General features: G+C 44.3%; 1 protein-coding gene across 1 annotated transcript in view; it reads right to left on the bottom strand.

Moving 5' to 3' along the window:
* Nucleotides 1-19,518, bottom strand: part of LOC112830467 (scavenger receptor cysteine-rich domain-containing protein DMBT1-like) — a gene marked incomplete at its 5' end in the record, with an annotated part of 180,515 nt that overhangs the window by 96,357 nt on the left and 64,640 nt on the right. The window contains 1 exon segment of the mRNA XM_073890438.1: nucleotides 4,170-4,484. Coding sequence (XP_073746539.1) covers nucleotides 4,170-4,484 — 315 coding nt within the window.

Raw genomic sequence — 19,518 nt, forward strand, 5'->3', positions numbered from 1 at the left:
TGTTCTTTTAAACTGGATCCTTTGTGGGAACATGTCTTCTGCCAGAAAGGCAGAAGGGTCAAGTGCTTATAGAAGTGTGTTCCTCTGGCTCATTAAGAGACTTCTAAGGAAGAAAGGTGTTGTAGGGTCCAAGTTAACCAGAAACGGTGAGCTTTTCTCCATTCATTTCTGAATTTGCCGGAAGTCTGAAGTTAGGATTTTCTTTAGTACAATTTTAGTTCAATTATGTCTTTGGATGGCAATTTATTAAATTATATTCATATCCTCACTCCATAATTTTCTGAAATACATTTAGGCAATGAGAACAAAACAGTTTGGGGGAAAATGTTTCCTCTGTACCATAGTCAAAGCAGAGAAGCTACTTTTTTTTCCCTTTCCTTTGTAGAGTTCTTTTGATTAAATTCATTATTTGTCTTCTGCCCCTCCCCACTTCCACAATGGGTTGTGTTATAAAATCAGAGGATTGGGAACATTTTGGGGAGGTTCCCTTAAAGATATACTGCGGTGTGATTCTTACCAAAAGCTCCTGAAGTTTCATGTTCATATTCTATGAGAAAGAAAAGAAAGTTGAATATAACTGGAGTCTATCAAAGATGACAAACATTCTGGAGGGCCCTGCACTTTCTGGAAGGATCACCTGTTGTCCCACTTCTATGAACCCAATAAAAAAGTTTAGCCTGGAATTTGGGCTCTATGTGGTTATTCCAAAAAGGAGGCTTGGAAGGAAAGACCTTTTACTGTTTTCAACATTCGTTGAAATGCAGACATCTTAGTCTAAACTCTATGCTCAGGAATAGCCCAATACACTCAACTAGGGTTGGTTTGTTTAGATGTCCTCCCCTGGGGCTGGGAACATCTGCAGGCCAGAAGGGTGCATCTTCCAAGGTGCATCTCAGGTAACCAACATTACCTTATGTGGAGTATTTTAAACACCTGTTTTCATATTGTGATAAATATGATTGTACTGTAACTTGGAAATAAAACTCTATGTGACTGTTGAAGATAAATGGCTTCCAAAGAGACTCTGTGCTCAGGGCAGGTCACCCTGGGCTGTGCTGTTTGGGGCATTTGTTTGAGGAACATGGGAGCTGATTAACACATGGACATTCATTCTCTTGTCCTATGGTCAATCACTCATTTCCCCAGTTGACATTCTGTTTTGATGATGTTGGAAGATGGGTCTGGTTTAAATAAATTAGGGTGGTTCAACTCAAGAGGTACTGTGCATCTGGGGCTGTGCCAGGGCTTGGGGAACATGAGTGGGTGAGGAGCCTAAAATATGAGGGCAGGGTGAGGCTGCTCATAGAGCAGCAAGACAACTTTGGACATTTGCAAATTTTGCCTAGAGTCAGGGTGATTTTCCAGCATGTGGGCACATTTAGTGGAGGAGACAGCACCAGAGGTGAAGTCCAGAGGCCTGGATATTTGCCATAAGACTTTGGTCGAGGTACCTGACCTTGACTTAAACTTGTCACTGAACCTCAGTTTATTTATTTATGAAACAAGGATCATAAAACAAGCCTGCTTGAATTGTGCAAGGATCGAATGGGATAACGGATGGAAGGTACTTGGAAAACTGGGAATTGCTCCATGACCTGACAGGATTCACACTTTGAGGCAGTCTCTCAGGCAAACCATCAAGTGATTCAGTATACCCAGATTTGGAATACCTTACATGCTAAGATTATAATAAAGATTCAGTAAATGTGTCAAAATATCATATTTGAAAGAAATTAGATTTTCTTTCCCTCCAAATGATAGTAAACTTAATCAACTTTAATCAGTAGATAGGACAATCAGAGGAAATTATTGGAAAAAATCTGGACTGAGGTTGACACTTAAGGAAGGAGCTATAGACTACTTTGCTTTCGTTAGTAAAGCAATAATTAATAAATTAACCATCAATTAATTATTGATTAATACACACTTATTAAAATAAACAAAATCAATTGCACATGCTTGATTCCAAAGTAGGGTTTCTTAAACTCAGCACTATTGATATTTTGGGCTAGAAAATTCTTTGTGGTGGAGGGCTGTCCTGTGTGTTGTAGGATGTTTAGTATTGTCCCTGACGTCTAAGATGCCAGTAGCACCCCCTAATTGTGACAAAAATGTCTCCAGACATTGACAAATGTCCCCTGGAGGATAAAATCATCCCCAGTTGAGAACAACTGTTTAAAACTATACTTAAAAAGCATTTTTATTTATTTATTTATTTATTTATTTATTTATTTATTTATTTTTATTATGTTATGTTAGTCACCATACAGTACTTCATTAGTTTTTGATGTAGTGATCCATGATTCATTGTTTGTGTATAACACCCAGTGCTCATTGCAATACATGTCCTCCTTAATACCCATCAGTGGGCTAACCCATCCCCCTAACCCCCTCCCCTCTGAAATCCTCAAAAAAAAAAAAAGGCATTTTTAAATTTCCCTGAAGTCAGATTCTTTTTTTTAAAGATTTTATTTATTTATTTGAGGCAGAGAGAACACAAGCAGGGGGGAGGGACAGAGAAAGAGAGGGAGAAGCAGGCTCCCCGCTGAGCAGGGGAGCCTGACGTGGGGCTCGATACCAGGACCCTGAGATCATGACCTGAGCTGAAGGCAAAGGCTTAACCAACTGAGCACCCAGGCGCCCCTTGAGGTCCGATTCTTATAATCATTTGCTAACTAGACTCTTCTCAGCCCCTGTCCTCCCCTCAAGATCCCGTGCCCAAGGACCTGCTGCCTAAGAGACTGGCAGAGTCCTCCTCCCAACTTCCTACGCTGCCTGAAGTGCCCAGATGAGACAAAGATGACATCTGCCCAATGCTGTCTGTCCCGAGGACTCACAGGAAGCTCACAAAGTGCGTTCCAGGGGTTCAGGAAGTCAGAGGGGCTGGACCTGCCTTTCCCTGCAAGCCAGAGAGATGTCTTGGGAATGACGATTTAATGGACTGGAATTCTTCTTGACCCATTTAACCAGCTCTAGAACAAAGTCGCCTGCAGTGGGAAAGGTCCCAGCAAGGCAGGGTCTGGTCCCCACCATCACCAAGAGAGGGGAGTCTGCTGCTTTGTGACAGAAACTGGCACGTGGAATAGTCTGGAATTCAATCCCATGGGACAGGGACATTGTGTTCACTGCTGGATCTCCAAGCTTTCTGCAATAATATTCTCTGAATGAATGAGTGCTTGGCTCTTCGTTAGCTGATAATGGCTTAGATCTTGCTTCCTGGCATGTCAGATTTGGGAGGAATGATCAGGGGAATGGAGGAGCAGTGTCCTCCCACTCTGCATATCTGGCAGCTGAGGAACAAGGAGGGGGCTGCCTCTGGCTCCTGACTTCCAAACTTGCCCCATCATTCAGAGATGGGTTCTTAGAGACATGGCTACTTGGTCTCTAGGAGACAGATGTTCTCAAAAGGCAGAAACATCAGGCACAGCCTCATTGGTTATGAAATGGCACGTGAAGGATCAGAATTAACAGGTGTCTCCCCAAATAGCAGGAAGGGGTGGGGGAGGAAAGCCATTGTTTTGGTTGCTAATATTATTAGTATTATTATTCCCATTGTGTTATAGGGGAAATAATGTGCAAAAAACCACATTAAGAGGAAGGGGAGGCATTGGGGGGCGCACAAACATTAAGGATGCCAGGTGCACCTGTCGTCAGTCAGGGCCCTCCACTCAGAGCTCTAATGCTCTGCTGTTGCTGTCTTGAAATTCTTAAATAATTTCTGATAAAGGAGACCCACATTTTCATTTTGCACCGGGACTCGCAGTGATGTAGCCCATCCTGTAACTGGACTAAGCCTTTTGCTTCAAACCGAGATTTCTTTGCAATATGCTGACTTTTGGCTTCTCAAATAGACACAAAAAGTTTGGGGTTAGATTTAGGGTGTCCTCGGGGCTCCTGGGTGGCTCAGTCAGTTAAATGTCTGCCTTTGGCTCAGGTCATGATCCCAGGGTCCTGAGATTGAGCCCCACGTCAGGCTCCCCTGCTCAGTGGGTGTTTGCTTCTTCCTCTCCCTCTCCCTCTGTGTGCTCTCTCTCTCTCTCAAAAAAAAATAAATAAATCTTTAAAAAAAAGAGAGAGATTTAGGGAGTCTGGCTGTGTTGGGGAGATATTGAGGACACGACTGGAAAAAATGGAAACTCAAGTCCCAGAGAAGAGAGAAAGGCATTTACCCAAGCAGGTGACACCAGCATCTTCCCCATGCCCGCAGTTGTGGGTGAACCAGCCGGCGTGGGAGCACTGCTCCAGATAGGCCTCAGTCCCTGAACACTGCACATTGTCCAGAAGGATGGGGCCGGAGCCCTGGCCGTAGCGGGCCTCTCCTGGGGCGGAGACGGCTGTACCGCAGCCCAGCTGCCGACACACCACCTGTGCTTCCTTCTCGTCCCAAAAGTCGCCACACACTGTGTACCACACGCCTTCAAAGTACACTTCGACACGGCCTGAACACCTGCCGGAACCTTCCACGAGCTGCACAGTGAGCCAGCCTTTGAGAGAAAGGCAGTTCCCACCCCCCCGCCAAAAGTGTTGGTGGAGTCACCACGTTCCTCACCGGCGTCATCATTGTGACAGTAAGCACTATTCATGAAGTGCCGCCTGTGCTCCAGGCACTGACTTAACTCCTTAACAACAGACATCTTTTTAAGGTGCACAACTCCCTTGTAGGGTATTATTTTCCCCACCTTACCAGGGAGGAAGCCAGGTACAGCTTCCTGAGGGTCCCACCAGTGAGGGGCAGAAGGGGAACCCTAGCTCATTCCGAACGCTCCCAAGGGTCCTCTGCACATCTCTGTAGGGCTCACCTGTTTAGGGGGTGGGTGTCATCCATGGGAGGGGAGTTTACATTGGCTGTGTAGCAGGATATCTGGCTTTGCTTTGCTCTTTTCAAAAGCACTTCATTCCCAATCCTCCCTTCTGCTCTGGCAAGAACATCTACATCTAAGATAGGAACTCTCCAGCTCCTTGATAGTTTAGCTTAAGAAGTATCTCCAGTATTCTTGGATCATTTCCACCATGCAATTGCCATTGTCAGTCGTGAGTTGGGCTTGGTGGAGGAAAGCAAGTGTGCAAGAAACACACACACTGTGCCAACTCCCCAGGAAACTGTGGCCCTACCAGCGTGCACCCACACTTCAGCTCTCTGAGCATTTGCTGGGCATCGCTCACTGGCTCTCCCAATGCTTGGGGCAGGAAGAGCTTACTGGAATAGGGAGGTGCACAGCTGGCTCCGGCTTTGTTGCTGGTCTCATCACTCACTAGCTACACGATGTGTGTAGGTCCCCCACCTCTCATTCCTCATCTGCAAAGTGGGGACCATGATAAAGCACTCACCTCAAGGGATATCAATGAACCAAATGCATCTGAAGTGCCCTGTGCAGAGGGAGCACCAAGGAGCTGGCAATGGTCATTTTCTACACTTCACCCTCTGTAATTAGAGGCCTGAGGAGGCTTATGGGAATTCCCAGGGCTGGCTGTTGACAGCGGGCTGCTCCCCCTGCTTACTCCCTGTGTCCCAGCAGCCACAGAGCAGTGCTTCTCCCAAAGCCTGGCCCTCACACAGCCTGCATTGTTCGAATCTCTGGGGAGGTATGCTAAAGATCAGATTCCTGGGGTGTACCCCATGTCTGGGAGGGGACCTGGGATTTTGCACATTCCACAGCTCTTGGGGTTGATTATGGTCTACCCCAACATTTAAGGGCACCTGAAATAGGAACCTTTAAGTCAGTCTTTAAAGTGTAAGAACCACGAAATTAAATAAAGACCCCTGTCTTGTTAAACAGAAATAAAAATGGGGTGTTTTTATTTCCAGGGATGAGTGACTCATCCATCCCAAGGGGCATTCACAGCTTCTCCACATCCCTGCAGCCCTGGAGGTACCACCTGCCCTCGGCCCTGCCTCCTCTAGGCCAAGGGGAGGTCCAGCTCTGACTCACCATCTAGCTGTCCCGCCAGTGAGCCTTGCCCAGTGTTTCTCTTAGAATGTCCCTTCCACGGCCTTCCTGTGGGTCCTCTGATGTCCCTCCTGGAGCAACCTGAGAAGTACAGCCAGGTTAGAATCCAGATGTTCAGCCCAGGGAGAGAGAAAACAGCTTCCCCAGTAGGAAGACCCAACAGGGCCTAGCATCAGACAGCAGCTTCCCCAGCCCCGCTCCAAACCCACTGACTCACAGGCTCAGCAGAGAGAATCTGAGAACCTGAGAATCCAAATGTTTACCAATCCAACTGATTCTGTTGTGCTGAGTTTTGTTCTGGAATCACTTTCCTTAAGCTCCTGTTTTGGGGTATATTGGGTTTTATAACTTCCTTTTAATCAGATAAGTATTTATACTGGTAATTCCAAGTTTTTGTCAGCCAGTGTATGTTATCAGACATCCTCAGCTATTGTAGCTAATCTTGAAGCATTTTCTTTTCTTTTTTTTTAAGATTTTATTTGTTTATTTGAGACCAGGCAAGATAGTGAGCTTGAGCAGGGGGGAGGGGCAAAGGGAGAAGGAGAGGGAGAAGCAGACTCCCTGTGGAGCAGGGACCCTGACATGGGGCTCAGTCTCAGACCCTGAGATCATGACCTGAGCTGAAGGCAGACCCTTAACTGACTGAGCCACTCAGGTGCCCTGAAGCATTTTCTTTAATTCAGCTACAGTTTACACATAAATTCAAATACACATAAATGCTTTTTAGTTTTTTAAAAAAATATTTTATTTATTTATTTGAGAGAGAGAAGTCTCGAGCAGGGGGAGGGGCATAGGGAGAAGCAGGCTCCCCGCTGTGTAGGGAGCCCGACGCGGGGCTTGATCCCAGGACCCTAGGATCATGACCTGAACCGAAGGCAGACACTTAACTGAGTCACCCATGTGCTCCAGCTTTTTAGTTTTAAATTGATGTTTTCCAGTATCTCCTGAGTTCATCTCTTTAAAACAATTCCCCCCTCATTTTTTTGCTTTTTACTTATTTTTCTATTTTTATTTTTTTTACTTCTTTTTCCTTTGGAAGGGTATTTAATTAATATTAGTTAATTATTTTATGTGTTTGGCTTTGTCTTTTTTTTTAAGATTTTATTTATTTATTTGACAGAGAGAGACAGCGAGAGAGGGAACACAAGCAGGGGGTTGGGAGAGGGAGAGGGAGTCTCCCCACTGAGCAGGGAGCCCAATGCGGGGCTTGATCCCAGGACCCCAAGATCATGACCTGAGCCAAAGGCAGACGCTTAACAACTGAGCCACCCAGGCACCCCTGGCTTTGTCTTGAAATGAAATGTTTGGGTGCTGCTCAACAAAACCTAGCAGTCCATTATTTCCTGGCTCCCAAGTCTTTCTGGCTGGGCTTGATAACTTTGATCTAAGCATTGTCTTCGAGCAAACAAATAAGTGCTATCCTCCAGAGCAGCCCCTTTGGTAGATTGTGCACTGTGAGCCCCTGTGCCCTTCAGCTCCCTGCTTCTTTCAGCCATTATGAAGTGACGCCATGCTCCATGGACAAACTGTCCAAGGACATAGGCTGTGAAGCTCTTGAGTGGATTTATAATAGACCATTTACATCTGGGTGTGTTGGGGAGGACCTGCTGTTCCTCATCAGGAAGGAGAAGGCCCTGAGGACATATCAGATAACACAGAGCCTGGTACTTGTGGCTGGGGAAAAAAATCCATGCCCACTACACGGATTGAGGACTAGACCAGTCAGAATGGAACCCAGCAATCAGATGTGTGGTCTGGGCTGCAAGACCCAGGAGAGGTTCCCCTGTGGGGAGGGGCGGCTTCTAGAAGTCAACAAAGTTGGTGTTGTTAATAATAACAACTGACCTTTGTTTGGCACCTGCTGTGTGCTTGTCATGAGTCTAACTGTCTTGAAAAAACTATAGTTGACTTGAAAAGATTGTATTATTGCTTCCATGCACATTTTAACGGATTAGGAAGTCAAGGCACAAAGAAGCCAAGTAACTTTCCCAGACCCCACAGTTCATAAGCGGTAATGCTGGGATTTGGTTCCAGAGTCTGGACATTTAGTCATTCACTCCCACTTCTTTCTTTTTTGTCCCACACCTCCCACATCCTCCAACCCATGGCCAAACCCTTCCATTTTTAATGCCACTTCTGCCCATTCCTTTGCATGAACAACTCTGATGCCTACACCCAGCTTTATACTTTTCCAAGCACACTCACAGACGTCAGCCCCTCAGATTATCAGAGAAGCCCTCTGATTGTGCTGCTCAGGCCTGGCAAGGTGGCCTGGGTGGCCAACATGCAGAATATCTACTGCTGCCATCCAGATCCACCGTGACCACCCTGAATTAGGTTTGTGTGTTTTGTTTACTTTGTGTGTGGTCCACCATGATCTTTTTTTTTTTTTAAGTCAGTTTTCCTAACTCAGTCTTTCCTTACTTCAGTCCATGTCACCTGTCCACTCATCTGAAAAAGCCCCTTTGGTGTCATTCCCATGCCTACTATGGTTCTTCATCATCTCCTGGGTGAAGGCCAAAGTTCTTAGCTTGAATTTCAAAACCCTCTTTAATCAGAACCACAGCTTCTTTTCTGATGTGGAGAACAAAGGCAAAAGAAATATAGAAAAAAATTAAATTTCCTTGTAAATTACAGCCAGTTGACAAGTACTTAAGATAGGCAGAGTGACCTTCCTCCAGAACAAAATTGCCTCAATGGGAATACTTTGCTAAGGGCAAAAGACAACCTTAGCTTGACATTAGCCCAACCTCCAGGATCCTATAAGTCTTTTTTAACATATGAAAATCGCTTTGGAAACTTCCTTTATCTCTACCCCCCTGCCCCAAGATATATGTTAGCAATCATCCTCCAAACATACGGCCCACTGATATCCATCTGAAGGGTCTCATAAGATTTATTAGACGGTATAAATAACCCTGCAAAGTCCTGGAAACATTGCTTCCACATTCCTTAGAGACTTAACCCTATCCCTAACGCCCTCCCAACTTGAAAGTATATAATCAGTCACTCCACACAACTCCAGTGCAGCTCCTTCTGCCCCAGGTCCCGTCCCCACGCTTTAATAAAAACAACTATTTTTGCACCAAAGATGTCTCGAGAATTCTTTCTCGACCATTTGCTCCTGAACCCCAACACATTACATCACTTTCCAGCTCCTCTCCTATGGGCAGCTTGTTCTCCCTCTCTCAGAAGGAAACCTCAGACTCACCCATGACTCCATCAGCTTTTCTTGAAATTCCCTGGAATGTCATAACCACTTACATCAACATGGTGTCCTAGCCATCCAGGCAAGACCAATTTCCAATTGAAGTTTTCCCTACAACTGAAAGCCTGACCTCCCAAAGTTTTCATGTTCAGTCCATTCAAGTTTAACAAATATCAGTGAGCACCTACCATGTGCTGGGCACTGGGAATCCTATGGCAAATGATAGTATCTTGGTAACTCATTGGATATTTACTGGTTTGGGGCTACCTGTTCATGTCTTGTCCTCCCCCCATCAGACCGGAAGATCTGAATGGAAGGGACAACGTTCCCCACACAGTGCCTGGAATTTGCTGGGCACTCACTAAATGACAGGAAAATGAATCAAGGGTGTGGGGTGTCAGATAGGCCTTGAAGAATGAGTGGGCTAAATTTAGAGGAAGTGGACAAATATGAATGAACCCCTTTAACAGAGGAATCCGTAAGAGAGCCACGTAAACTATGACTCTGTGTTGGAGAAAGAGTTTATAAAGATGGATCAGCAGGAAAGATTGGTTTTGTAGGGTTTTGAATGCTAAGAAGAGAACACTAGACTTTTCAAGTGATAGTGGAGGTGCCATTTGGACTTTTTGCTCAGAGAACAGACATGACAGCACAGTGCAGGCACAGCTGGAAGTAAGAATCAAATGTAGGGAGGAAATTGGGGTGCAGGCGACTCTAGGGAACAAGCCAGAAGATGCCCTGTGCTTGGCCTGTGATGGCAGCTCTGGGCATACAGCAGGGAGGAAATAAAATGTTAGATGATGTTTCTTAAGATTGGTCTCCTAGCTGCCTTCATCAGAGTTGCCTGAGTGTTTGGGGGAGTATTTGTGAGATAAGAAGCCAGGATGAGGGGAAGACTTAAGACTAGAGCAAGGACATAGCAGACAGCCTCGTGAGTGAGAGCAGGGCCCTGGGGAAAAGCAACGAGGACTGACAGGGTCAGCTGAAAACAAGGAGGGAAAGATGACAGAAATGGGTTGGTCCTGAGAACGAGTGTGTGTGTGTGTGTGTACGTGCCCATATGTGTCAGGGTGTGTTTGTGTGTGAGTGTGAGAGTTTGTGTGTGAGAGCGTGTGTTTGTGTGTATGAGGGTGTGTGTGCATGAGAGTGTGTGAGTGTGTGTAAGTGTGAGAGTTTGTGTGTGTGAGAATTTGTGTTCGTGTGTGTGTGAGTGTGTATGTGTGCGAGAGTATGTGTGAAGGTTTGTGTGCATGACTGTATGAGAGTTTGTGAGAGTATGTGTGTTTGTGTAAGACCATTTGTGTGGATGAGTGTGAGAGTGTTTTTATGTGTGTGAGAGTTTGTGTGTGCACAAAAGTGTGTGTGAGTGAAAGAGCATGTGTGTGAGCACACGTGTATGTGGGGGAGGGGGGGCTGGCGCTCAGAGCTGTCAGCCTTGTGAGCGTCATCAGGTGGTATATCTGCTGAGGGTTTGACCAGGGGTGAATGAGACAACAGGGCAGCTGTGGCAGTTGGGCGACTCTGTTGAGATAGGATACCATGGATTTTCAACCCACTCTGGTGGTAGGGATGAAGTTTGGGGCCCGAGGATGGCAGAGGCAGAACGAAGTGAATGGGGCAGGGCTGAGGCATGAGGGAAGGTGAGGAGGTTGTGGTCAGGGTGTCAGACGTGCAGGCAGAACAGGCCCAGTGCCACAGCTGAACCGATGGTAACTTAATCATAATGGGGCTTTCGAGACTCTTAACTATTCAACTTGGATTGTGTTGATCAGATAAATTCAACGCCAGGGAACAATCGTATTTTTAGCAATATCCTCCTTTCTTTGGTGGTCAACAAATTGTCCTTTGTCCTCACATTTTCCATGTGAGTTGTCCTAATATCAACTAAGCTCCAGTGGCCTGCAAGTTCCCCAAATCCCTGCTGATGCCCATGAGACCTGCACTGAACTACGGCTGCATTTCTGGGTGCCTCTTCGCAGGAGGTCTCACTGGCCCTGTTGTAAGACTGTTGTGCAATCAGCATGAGGAGCCTAACAAAGCCAACAGGCCAGATCGTATCACCAATCCATGTGCTCCTGGAAGCTTGGAGCACTCCCTGAAAAACTGTAGGGTGACGTACTCATCTTGGCTGTCAGGGGAGGTGACAGTATAAAGCCTGGACAAAAGAATTGGAGGAGAGGGCAAAGAAAAGGAGATTTAGATTCCCAGAGAATTAGGGGGAAAATGGCCCCAGTGATAACTGATATTTGAAAATTATGTCTGTAATAACTACTGAGCCTTTCAAATATCCTTAGATTTAAGCAATCGGGGGAAATGACCCCATGATCCTGCTGTCTTTATTTTGAGAGGATCCAGTGAGCACTCATTACTCAATGCTATGGTATTCCTGCTCATTGATTTTTCACTCATTTATTCAAAATCATTTATTTACGAAGTGCCCTCTAATGGTCCAGGAACTATGCTGAGAAAATGGGTCCATAGGTGTAACAAGGTGTGCCTTTGGTGGGCAAGTAGTGCTGGTGTTTGGCAGTAATTTTGTAAATTTCAAGGAAAGCAGGATAAGGCAGAGGAAGAAGAGGGTTGAATATTGGTGTAACTGGATAAGCAGTGCAATAAATAGCCCTTATTTTGACAGATTTTCTTCATTGGGACTTGGTTTTTCAGTATGATGAGAAGAGGGGATAGGTTCAGAATTGGGGCTGATCTTTGTTCCCAGGGTCCCCAACACATTAGCAAGTAGTTATTACAGTGTAGTCGTCGGAGAATCACTGAAATTTAGGGTGGCTTTTTGTCTCAGTTCCCAGAAATCATTAAACTCACTTATCCCATGATGTTTGTCTCCATTTTCTCCCTTCACATCTATCCTAAATCCTTTGGACGCCTAATTCCAAACAGATGAAATCATAGACCATTTCTACCTTGAAAGAGTAGCAATACACTTCAAATAAAGCCTGGGGGCAGAGCTCATTAAGATTCCTTCCAGATTGTTCAGGGGTCATTTTCAATCACACTTAAACCCCATTTGCTACTGGTGGCTTGCAGTACCATCAGAGTCAGTAACATCTCTGCCACAACTGGAACAAATATGACTAACTTCAATTTTGAACAATCTCGGAAATTTCCAAAAATGTTACGTTTCAGAAAACCCCATCAATTTCCCACATCCATTTGGTATAATTCATAAATCCCCAGGCATAATATCAATTGGCTGGAAGAAGAGAACTTCCCTGTTCACATTTTAAAAATATTAAATCTATTATTTGAAACCTATTACTGAAATATTGAAAAATATCTTGGTTTCTTGGGGAATGGAAACATTGTGGTAAGATGTTATCTGAATCTGATGACTGTATTTTCATTTCTTCTCAGTTGAAAATACACGGTTGAGAATTTACAACATTTATAACAACAGTTGACACTGAGTATTTTCTATGCCTGAGGCACTCTTTCAAGTAATTCACAAACATTATTTCATTAAATCTCCCCAACAATCCGATGAATTTTCCCCTTTTATGTGAGAGGAAGCAGCAGCATGCCGAGATTCAAACACTTGCCCAGGCCCACATGGCCAGAAAGTTAGGACCAAACTCATACCTCATTGGACATATAGATGAGAAACAAGGCCCAGACCCCAAAGGATTCAAAAAGTCATTTAAACCCTTCTTAACACCCCACTATGTTTTAATAAGTAATGGTTGAGTAACTGACATAAACATATCTACACACTTACTTGCAGAATGAAAAAAGAATTTGGGTATAAAATTTATGATCAAACACAATTCTGTGGTTGGTGAGTTATATTTTTCTTGGTTGTTAATAAAAATTATATTCAAGTTATTTGTTGGTCAAGAGTATTCCCAAATTTTCATTTGTCAGTATAAGTGGGAAAACCAAGTAACGAAGAACTTTACTAGTTTCCTCCAAAGCCACAAAATCATGACAAAAATAATTGAAACTATGTAGATATTTTCAATTAGTTTAGTTCCAAATTAAATTGAGATTTCCTTAAAAGGACTAAACATGGAATACAGATTAAGACTCAATATCAAACTGATGAAAATTTTTTATAGAAAGGTTCAGATTTTCAGGTTAAAAGACTTCATGAAATCAAGTCCCAATAACTTTATGTCATGGCAAATATTTCAGGCTAAGATACTCTCTTTTTTTAAAGATTTATTTATATCTTTATTTGAGAGACAGAGAGAGAGAGAGAGAGAACCCTCACAAGCAGGAGGAGGGGCAGAGGAAGAGAATCTTCAAGCAGACTCACTGCTGAGCATGAAGCCCAACTCAGGGCTCAACCTTGCAAGCCACGAGATCATGACCTGGGCCAAAACCAAGAGTTGGACGCTCAACCGACTGAGCCACGCAGGCACCTCAAGATATTCTTTTACTGTATATTTTACAACTCTGTTCAGCCTTAGTAAAAAAATCAGGTCAGTACATCAATACCTCCAGTGCTAAATAACAATATATGAGCCAAGAATATTTTCCAAAACTCTAATTATCCTACAGGCAAATGTTAATTCTTTTCCATCTCTTCCAGAATCCTAAAAACAGAGGCATGTTTTGAAAGAGCAATAAACTAGCTAATGCCTTGTTCACAGATAGCAAATCTTACAGAAAAATATTTGACTCAACTTCCCTAACTTAATCATGATTATGCATTCGGTGATTATCAGAGCAACATCTCGGCAGTGGTTGGATTGCATTAAACACAGTGAAAGCTCTATTTGTCTGGATTTAATCTTAAGTTTTCCAAAAGTGTGCCGGTGGACTATGTGCAAATATTCATCTTCCCCTTTGACGCTTGGAATAAGCACAAGCAAAATGGTGCTGGGGCACCAGCTGCAGTACCTGTGTCATGTAGAATAGTGGTGTGGAAGAGCAGCAGCCAAAGGAGGAGGGCTGAGCAGCCCATGGTGGGAAGGCTTCAAGCTACTGGGATACATGGGGTTCCCGCTTTATACGCTCTCCAGGCTCCCCTGTGGGGGCGGGCCCCTGCAACCTGATACTCTTTTCAGGCTTGGATTGGCAGGCATTCAGAGCAGTGGACAACTTGTTTGCTTTATAGCATTTTGTGTATATTTGTGAAAGGGTGAGTCTACTTGTTAGAAGCATCCCAGGGAATAGTTGGAAGGTGAAATCAGAGAAAAGGGACAAATTGTGTACTGGTACCTGGCTAGGCAGGTGGGACTCCCTAGTTCCTTAGGGAGAAAGAGAGGCCACTGGGAGTCCTAGACTTCACTGAAAGCATCATTCCCCTTCGTGTGGGCACTTCCTAGAGGAAGAAGCTGCTGAAATCTACCCATCCTTCAATGCCCACACCTGCCTTCCTCCCTCCTTGAAGTTTTTCTTTATTCCCCAACCACATCCTCTAATTCCTCCAGCACCCATTTGGTACCCCTCTTATAACACTCCATACATTCTGCTGTAGTTGTAACTATGAGTCTTAGTCCTATTTCCCCATTGGCTTGAAACCCTTTATGGAAGGAAGGGCTTCTCTTTGTATCACTTATAGTCCTGCTTATAATATTGCTTATTTATAATATGCTTAGCATGGCACCTTGTACTTAAGTATTTGTTGAATTGAACTTTGAAGTACTTGCTGATGTCTGATGCCCTTCAAGTGATTGTTTCCCTAATGGATACTTTTTCTCAACTTAGATCATTGGCTTATAGTAGCAAATTGTCCCATAATCACAAAGAATCCTCTGCTCTGAGCCTTGTTCCCTCCATTGTGATTTTAGGTAAGGAACTTAGCTGCCCTGAGCCTTCGCTTCCTCATCTCTGAAACTGAGATACTATTATCTGCCCTGTTTACTATGGAGGATGATTGGGAGGATTCAATAAAATTAGGCGTATATAAGAGATTTTTACATTTTACAAGCAAGATTACTCTTCCTCAATAGACGTCCTCATATCAGAGACTGAGTTTTTCTGATAGTCTCAATGCCATGAAATCATAGAATAAATTTGGTCAAATTTATTTGACCAAGTAGAGAAAATATAGGTGTAGAAAGAGCGTGTGTTACATAAATGAAAGCAACTTGAGTTGTATAATATTTCACAGGCCAAAAGTGAATATCTTTTTGTTTTCCTATAACCCAACCTCTCTTTGGAACCCCCATTCTATCTCAGGTAGACTACAGAATTTAGTTAAAATAAGTCCAAATAAGCTCTGCCATTTCAGGTTTATTTTCAGTAAATCCAGGATTTTCCCTCTCCTCTTCCTAAGTCTTGGGGGTTCTACATTAGGTTAGGCCTTCAGTGGGGCATCCCTGTTTCCTGGATGTTGGTTGTTGTCCATACTTCCATCTACTGTGTCCCTCCACAATGGTGGTCAATAAGATATCCATGTCCTATCCGGTCCCAGGTTGTAGGGTCCTCACTGCTCTCCTCAGCATCCCTGGTCATGACCATGACCCTGTCAGGGTGCCCAGTTCCTTTGTTCACACACGTGGTCTCTCTCCCTCCTCTAACTTCTGCAGATCTCTCGGGGATATGAACCACTTCAGGGTTCACCCTAACCCTTTTTGCCATTGGCCAACCATCCAGCTCTCTCTGCTCTTGTCCTCATACCGTAGGACCTTGGGGAACTTCAACAAGGGTCTTATCACTCAGGTTTCCAGATGGTGGGAGACACAGAAGTCTTGTCTCTCTTAGACCCCACAGTCTCCAAGATTATCTGGGGGATCTCATCCTGTGGTCATCAGGGACCCACCAGCATCAACTTCCCTTTCTCTTCTGTACCCTTAACACTTCAAAGGGTTTTTAACCAGACGGTCTTCTTCGAAATATTTCCTATCTTACGTTTTTTGAACAAAAAGTCAATAACGTGTTTTTACTTTCTAGTGCCATTGCCTTGGATGGAGGGAAAAGTGAGACGTGAGAAAGACTATAGATGAATACTTCACAATATCGCTCATCATACAGTGAAATAGGTGGATCTTCTACCTGAAAACCATCCTGCTGGTGAAACAGAGTGTGAGACTTCAGTGCCGGAGTCCGGATCTGCTTACAGCCCTCCCAGCTGTTGCTGTTTAGCTCTCTGCATCTTTGTTCTCTCATATAGGAATAATGACATGTATCTTACAGGGTCATTGTAGATAATCAGGAATATGTATAAAGAACACCAGTAGAATGTCTGGAACACAAGTGGTAGCTGTTGTTTCTAATCATTATTGTTAAGAACAATTGCTCCTCACTACCCATGGAGCTGATATAAAACTACATGAAATGACATGAAGGGAAGATATTTGAGCTCTTTGTATTACAATAAGTGTTGAGAAGTTGAGTTTACAAATAACAAACTGATCTGAGTCTTTGACATTTGAACCATGAATACAGAAATTTGGATAAATTGGACAAAGCAAAAAGTTTATTAGGACAAACTTTTGCTTGTAGGAAGAATTAGTTCTGGGGATCTAGTGTACAGCATGGTGACTAAGTTCACAGTATGTACTGTATACTTGAGAGTTGCTAAGAGAATAGATCTTAAATGTTCTCACCACACACAGACACACAAAAGGTAGCTATGTGAAGTGATGCACATGTTAACTAACTTATCGTGGTAATCATATAGATCACACACGGATACATAAAATCATCACATTGTACACCTTACACACTGTCATAAGTCATTTATACCTCGAAGCTGGGGAAATTTTTAAAAAGTTGACCAGAGGTGGTGCTCTACCATGCTGCGTGTTCACACACTGTGATGAGTCATCTGATCACTTAAGACCTGGTTCCATCCGAGCTGCCATAGAGAGCATGCAGCCTTCCCTTCAGAAACTCTCAGGGGCCTCGGTGTCCATCTGCCTGAAAATCCGCCTGTCCACATGGCCACTGTGTTGTTGCATGCTGGGTGGGCCTGGTTTCTCAGAACCCAATGAACCTGGAAAAGCACCAACTGAGTGAAGTGCAGGGAAGACACACCCTCAGGGCCAAGGGGGAAGGCTCTGCAGGGTCTGGAAATAGCTCTAGGAGGGTGGCCATCTTCAGGTGAGTGGGGGAGGCATGCTGTTATTTACTGCTATGGAAACGGGGAAAATCCTAGCCCACCTCCCCTCCTTCCCTCTTCTCCCCCCTCCCCTCCTCTCTTCTTCCTTTCTCCTTCTCTTCTTTGCCTCTTTCCACCTTCCTCCCAATAAATACCAACTGAGCACCTACTTACTGAACTACAACCAGACTCCATCAGCCAACAAAACAGACAACACCCCCTGTGCTGTGAGCCCCAGGTTCTAGGGCAAGATGGACAATGCAGACCAAGTAAGATACAAAGTGTGTCATTGGGTAAGTGCTTTGGGAACAATAAAGCAGGGCAGGGGGAGGCAGTGTGGGGGTAAGAGGGAGCCACTGAAAGCAGGATGGTCAGAGTAGGCCTGGTTGAGAAGCTAACATGTGAGCAGGGACAGCTGGATGAGGCAGATGATTAGCCTTCTTGATGTTGGGGGAGACCTTGCATCCAGGCAGACTGAATCTGGACCACCGTGGTGCCCCTGCTCTGAAGGCACCCATGGGGCCAGGTCAGGTTGGTGCCTAGGACACTGCTGAACCAGCCTGGGCTCACGGATCAGGGGTCAAGACATGACAAGGGGCAAGGAGGACTGAAGCCCCAGGAGGACTCCATGGCCTGAAAGGGCAGAGTTCCAGTGTTCTTTGCAATATTGACAATGACAGGATATACACAAAATTGCCAGTATATTAATGAAATGATGGAAGACTTCAATTGTCTCCTTTGAGATACTGCATTATCCCAGGGAGAACATAAATTTTAGCTTTTTTTTTTTAAGATTTATTTATTTATTTGAGAGAGAGAGAGAGAGAGAGAGGTGAGTGCATACATGCACTCAAGCTTGGGCCCGTGGTGGGGAGAGGGTCAGAGGGATAGGGAGAGAAGCAGACTCCCTGCTGAGCGAGGAGCCCCACAAGGGACTCCATCTCACGACCTGGAGATTAGGACTTGAGCCAAAGTCAGGAGCTGGATGCTCAACCGACTGAACCACCCAGGCGCCCCATAAATTTTAGCTTTAATAAGTTGTGGGAAGTACTGACATAATAGTATTCTCATAATAAGAATAATCTCCTCTTGTGCTACTAATAACCCATATGACCTTGGGCAGGTGACTTAATCTCACTTATCATTTGCTCCTTTTGTAGATTAGGATAGTCATGTTGTACCTTCCTGTTGGGGGCGGGGCAGTCCAAGTAAAGGACCCTGGAGAACCTCTCCAGGACTGAACCCGGACCTTGTGTTTTTTGTCAATCTGTGTAAGGCTATGCAAGAACACACAGGAGCTGAGTCAGGGTTGAATTCAATCAAAAGGCTGATGTGTATGTTATAACTTTCATTTGTTAGCATGATGAAGGTAATACATGTTCTCTAAAGGAGAAGTGTGTAAAGCAACATGGAAGTTTTCAGAAGAAAACAAAATCATCATACTGAGCTACACGTTGTCAGTGTGTTAGAACATTCCTCCTAAGCTTTTTAGGGCATATAATAAGCTTTTTGTTGTGTTGTTTTTGTTAATTCTCTCATCACCAGTTTTAGGTTCACATTTTATAAATGGTGGTATGGTTTTATCTACTGCTTTAAAAAAAACAATCCTCCCATTATAGCATGAGAAATTTCTTGTCTAAATGTTCTTTGAAAACATGATTCTGAATAGCTATATAATATTTCACTCAGAGAATGCCCCACAGTTTATCCCACTCATCTTTTACTGTTGGCATCTGGCATTATTTCCAATATTTGACTAAACTAGATACATTTTAAAGCATTTGAAGCATAAGGCTGTTTGTCTCAGGTCAGCAAGTTGTGTCCGGATAGCTCCTGCCCCATTCCCAAGCCTGCACTGGACCCTGGACAGCTGCCCACCCCCATCTCACTCTGGCCTCTCCCTGGACCTTGCAATTCTTTTCCACCTGTCCTTCCTGGCGCCTGCAGTTCCAAGGAGTGGGTTGCATCAGGTACTGATGTGGGAAAGGGGGAAGGGTCACTGGGAGAGAAGCTGCTCCTGAAAAGTGGTAAGAATTAACAGAAACTCCTATTCTGATATGTTCGTCGTGTACAGAAGCAATAAACTCCTTCACTGGAATAAAATGCAGCCAGGTTGCATTATGTGGACATTCAAAGAAATTGAGACTTCCTGTTTTTCATAGGTATTCAAAGGAAAACGTTAGTTCACTCATTCCTCTTTCAGACTAAAGTTTCATTTATCCCACTAAGTTTGCGCCCACCTTGCAAACATCACTGTACTTTCAGGAAGTTAGACCCAAGGAAAGGCTGAAGTCATGAATGAAGTGTTGCAGAGACCGGCCAGCCTCTTGGTTCCTGGGTCTCAGGTTGCCTGATGA

The sequence above is a fragment of the Callorhinus ursinus genome, unplaced genomic scaffold (genome assembly GCF_003265705.2).
Source record: "Callorhinus ursinus isolate GAN/ISIS: 27379988/994484 unplaced genomic scaffold, GSC_fseal_2.0 scaffold155, whole genome shotgun sequence".
Taxonomy (NCBI): domain Eukaryota; kingdom Metazoa; phylum Chordata; class Mammalia; order Carnivora; family Otariidae; genus Callorhinus; species Callorhinus ursinus.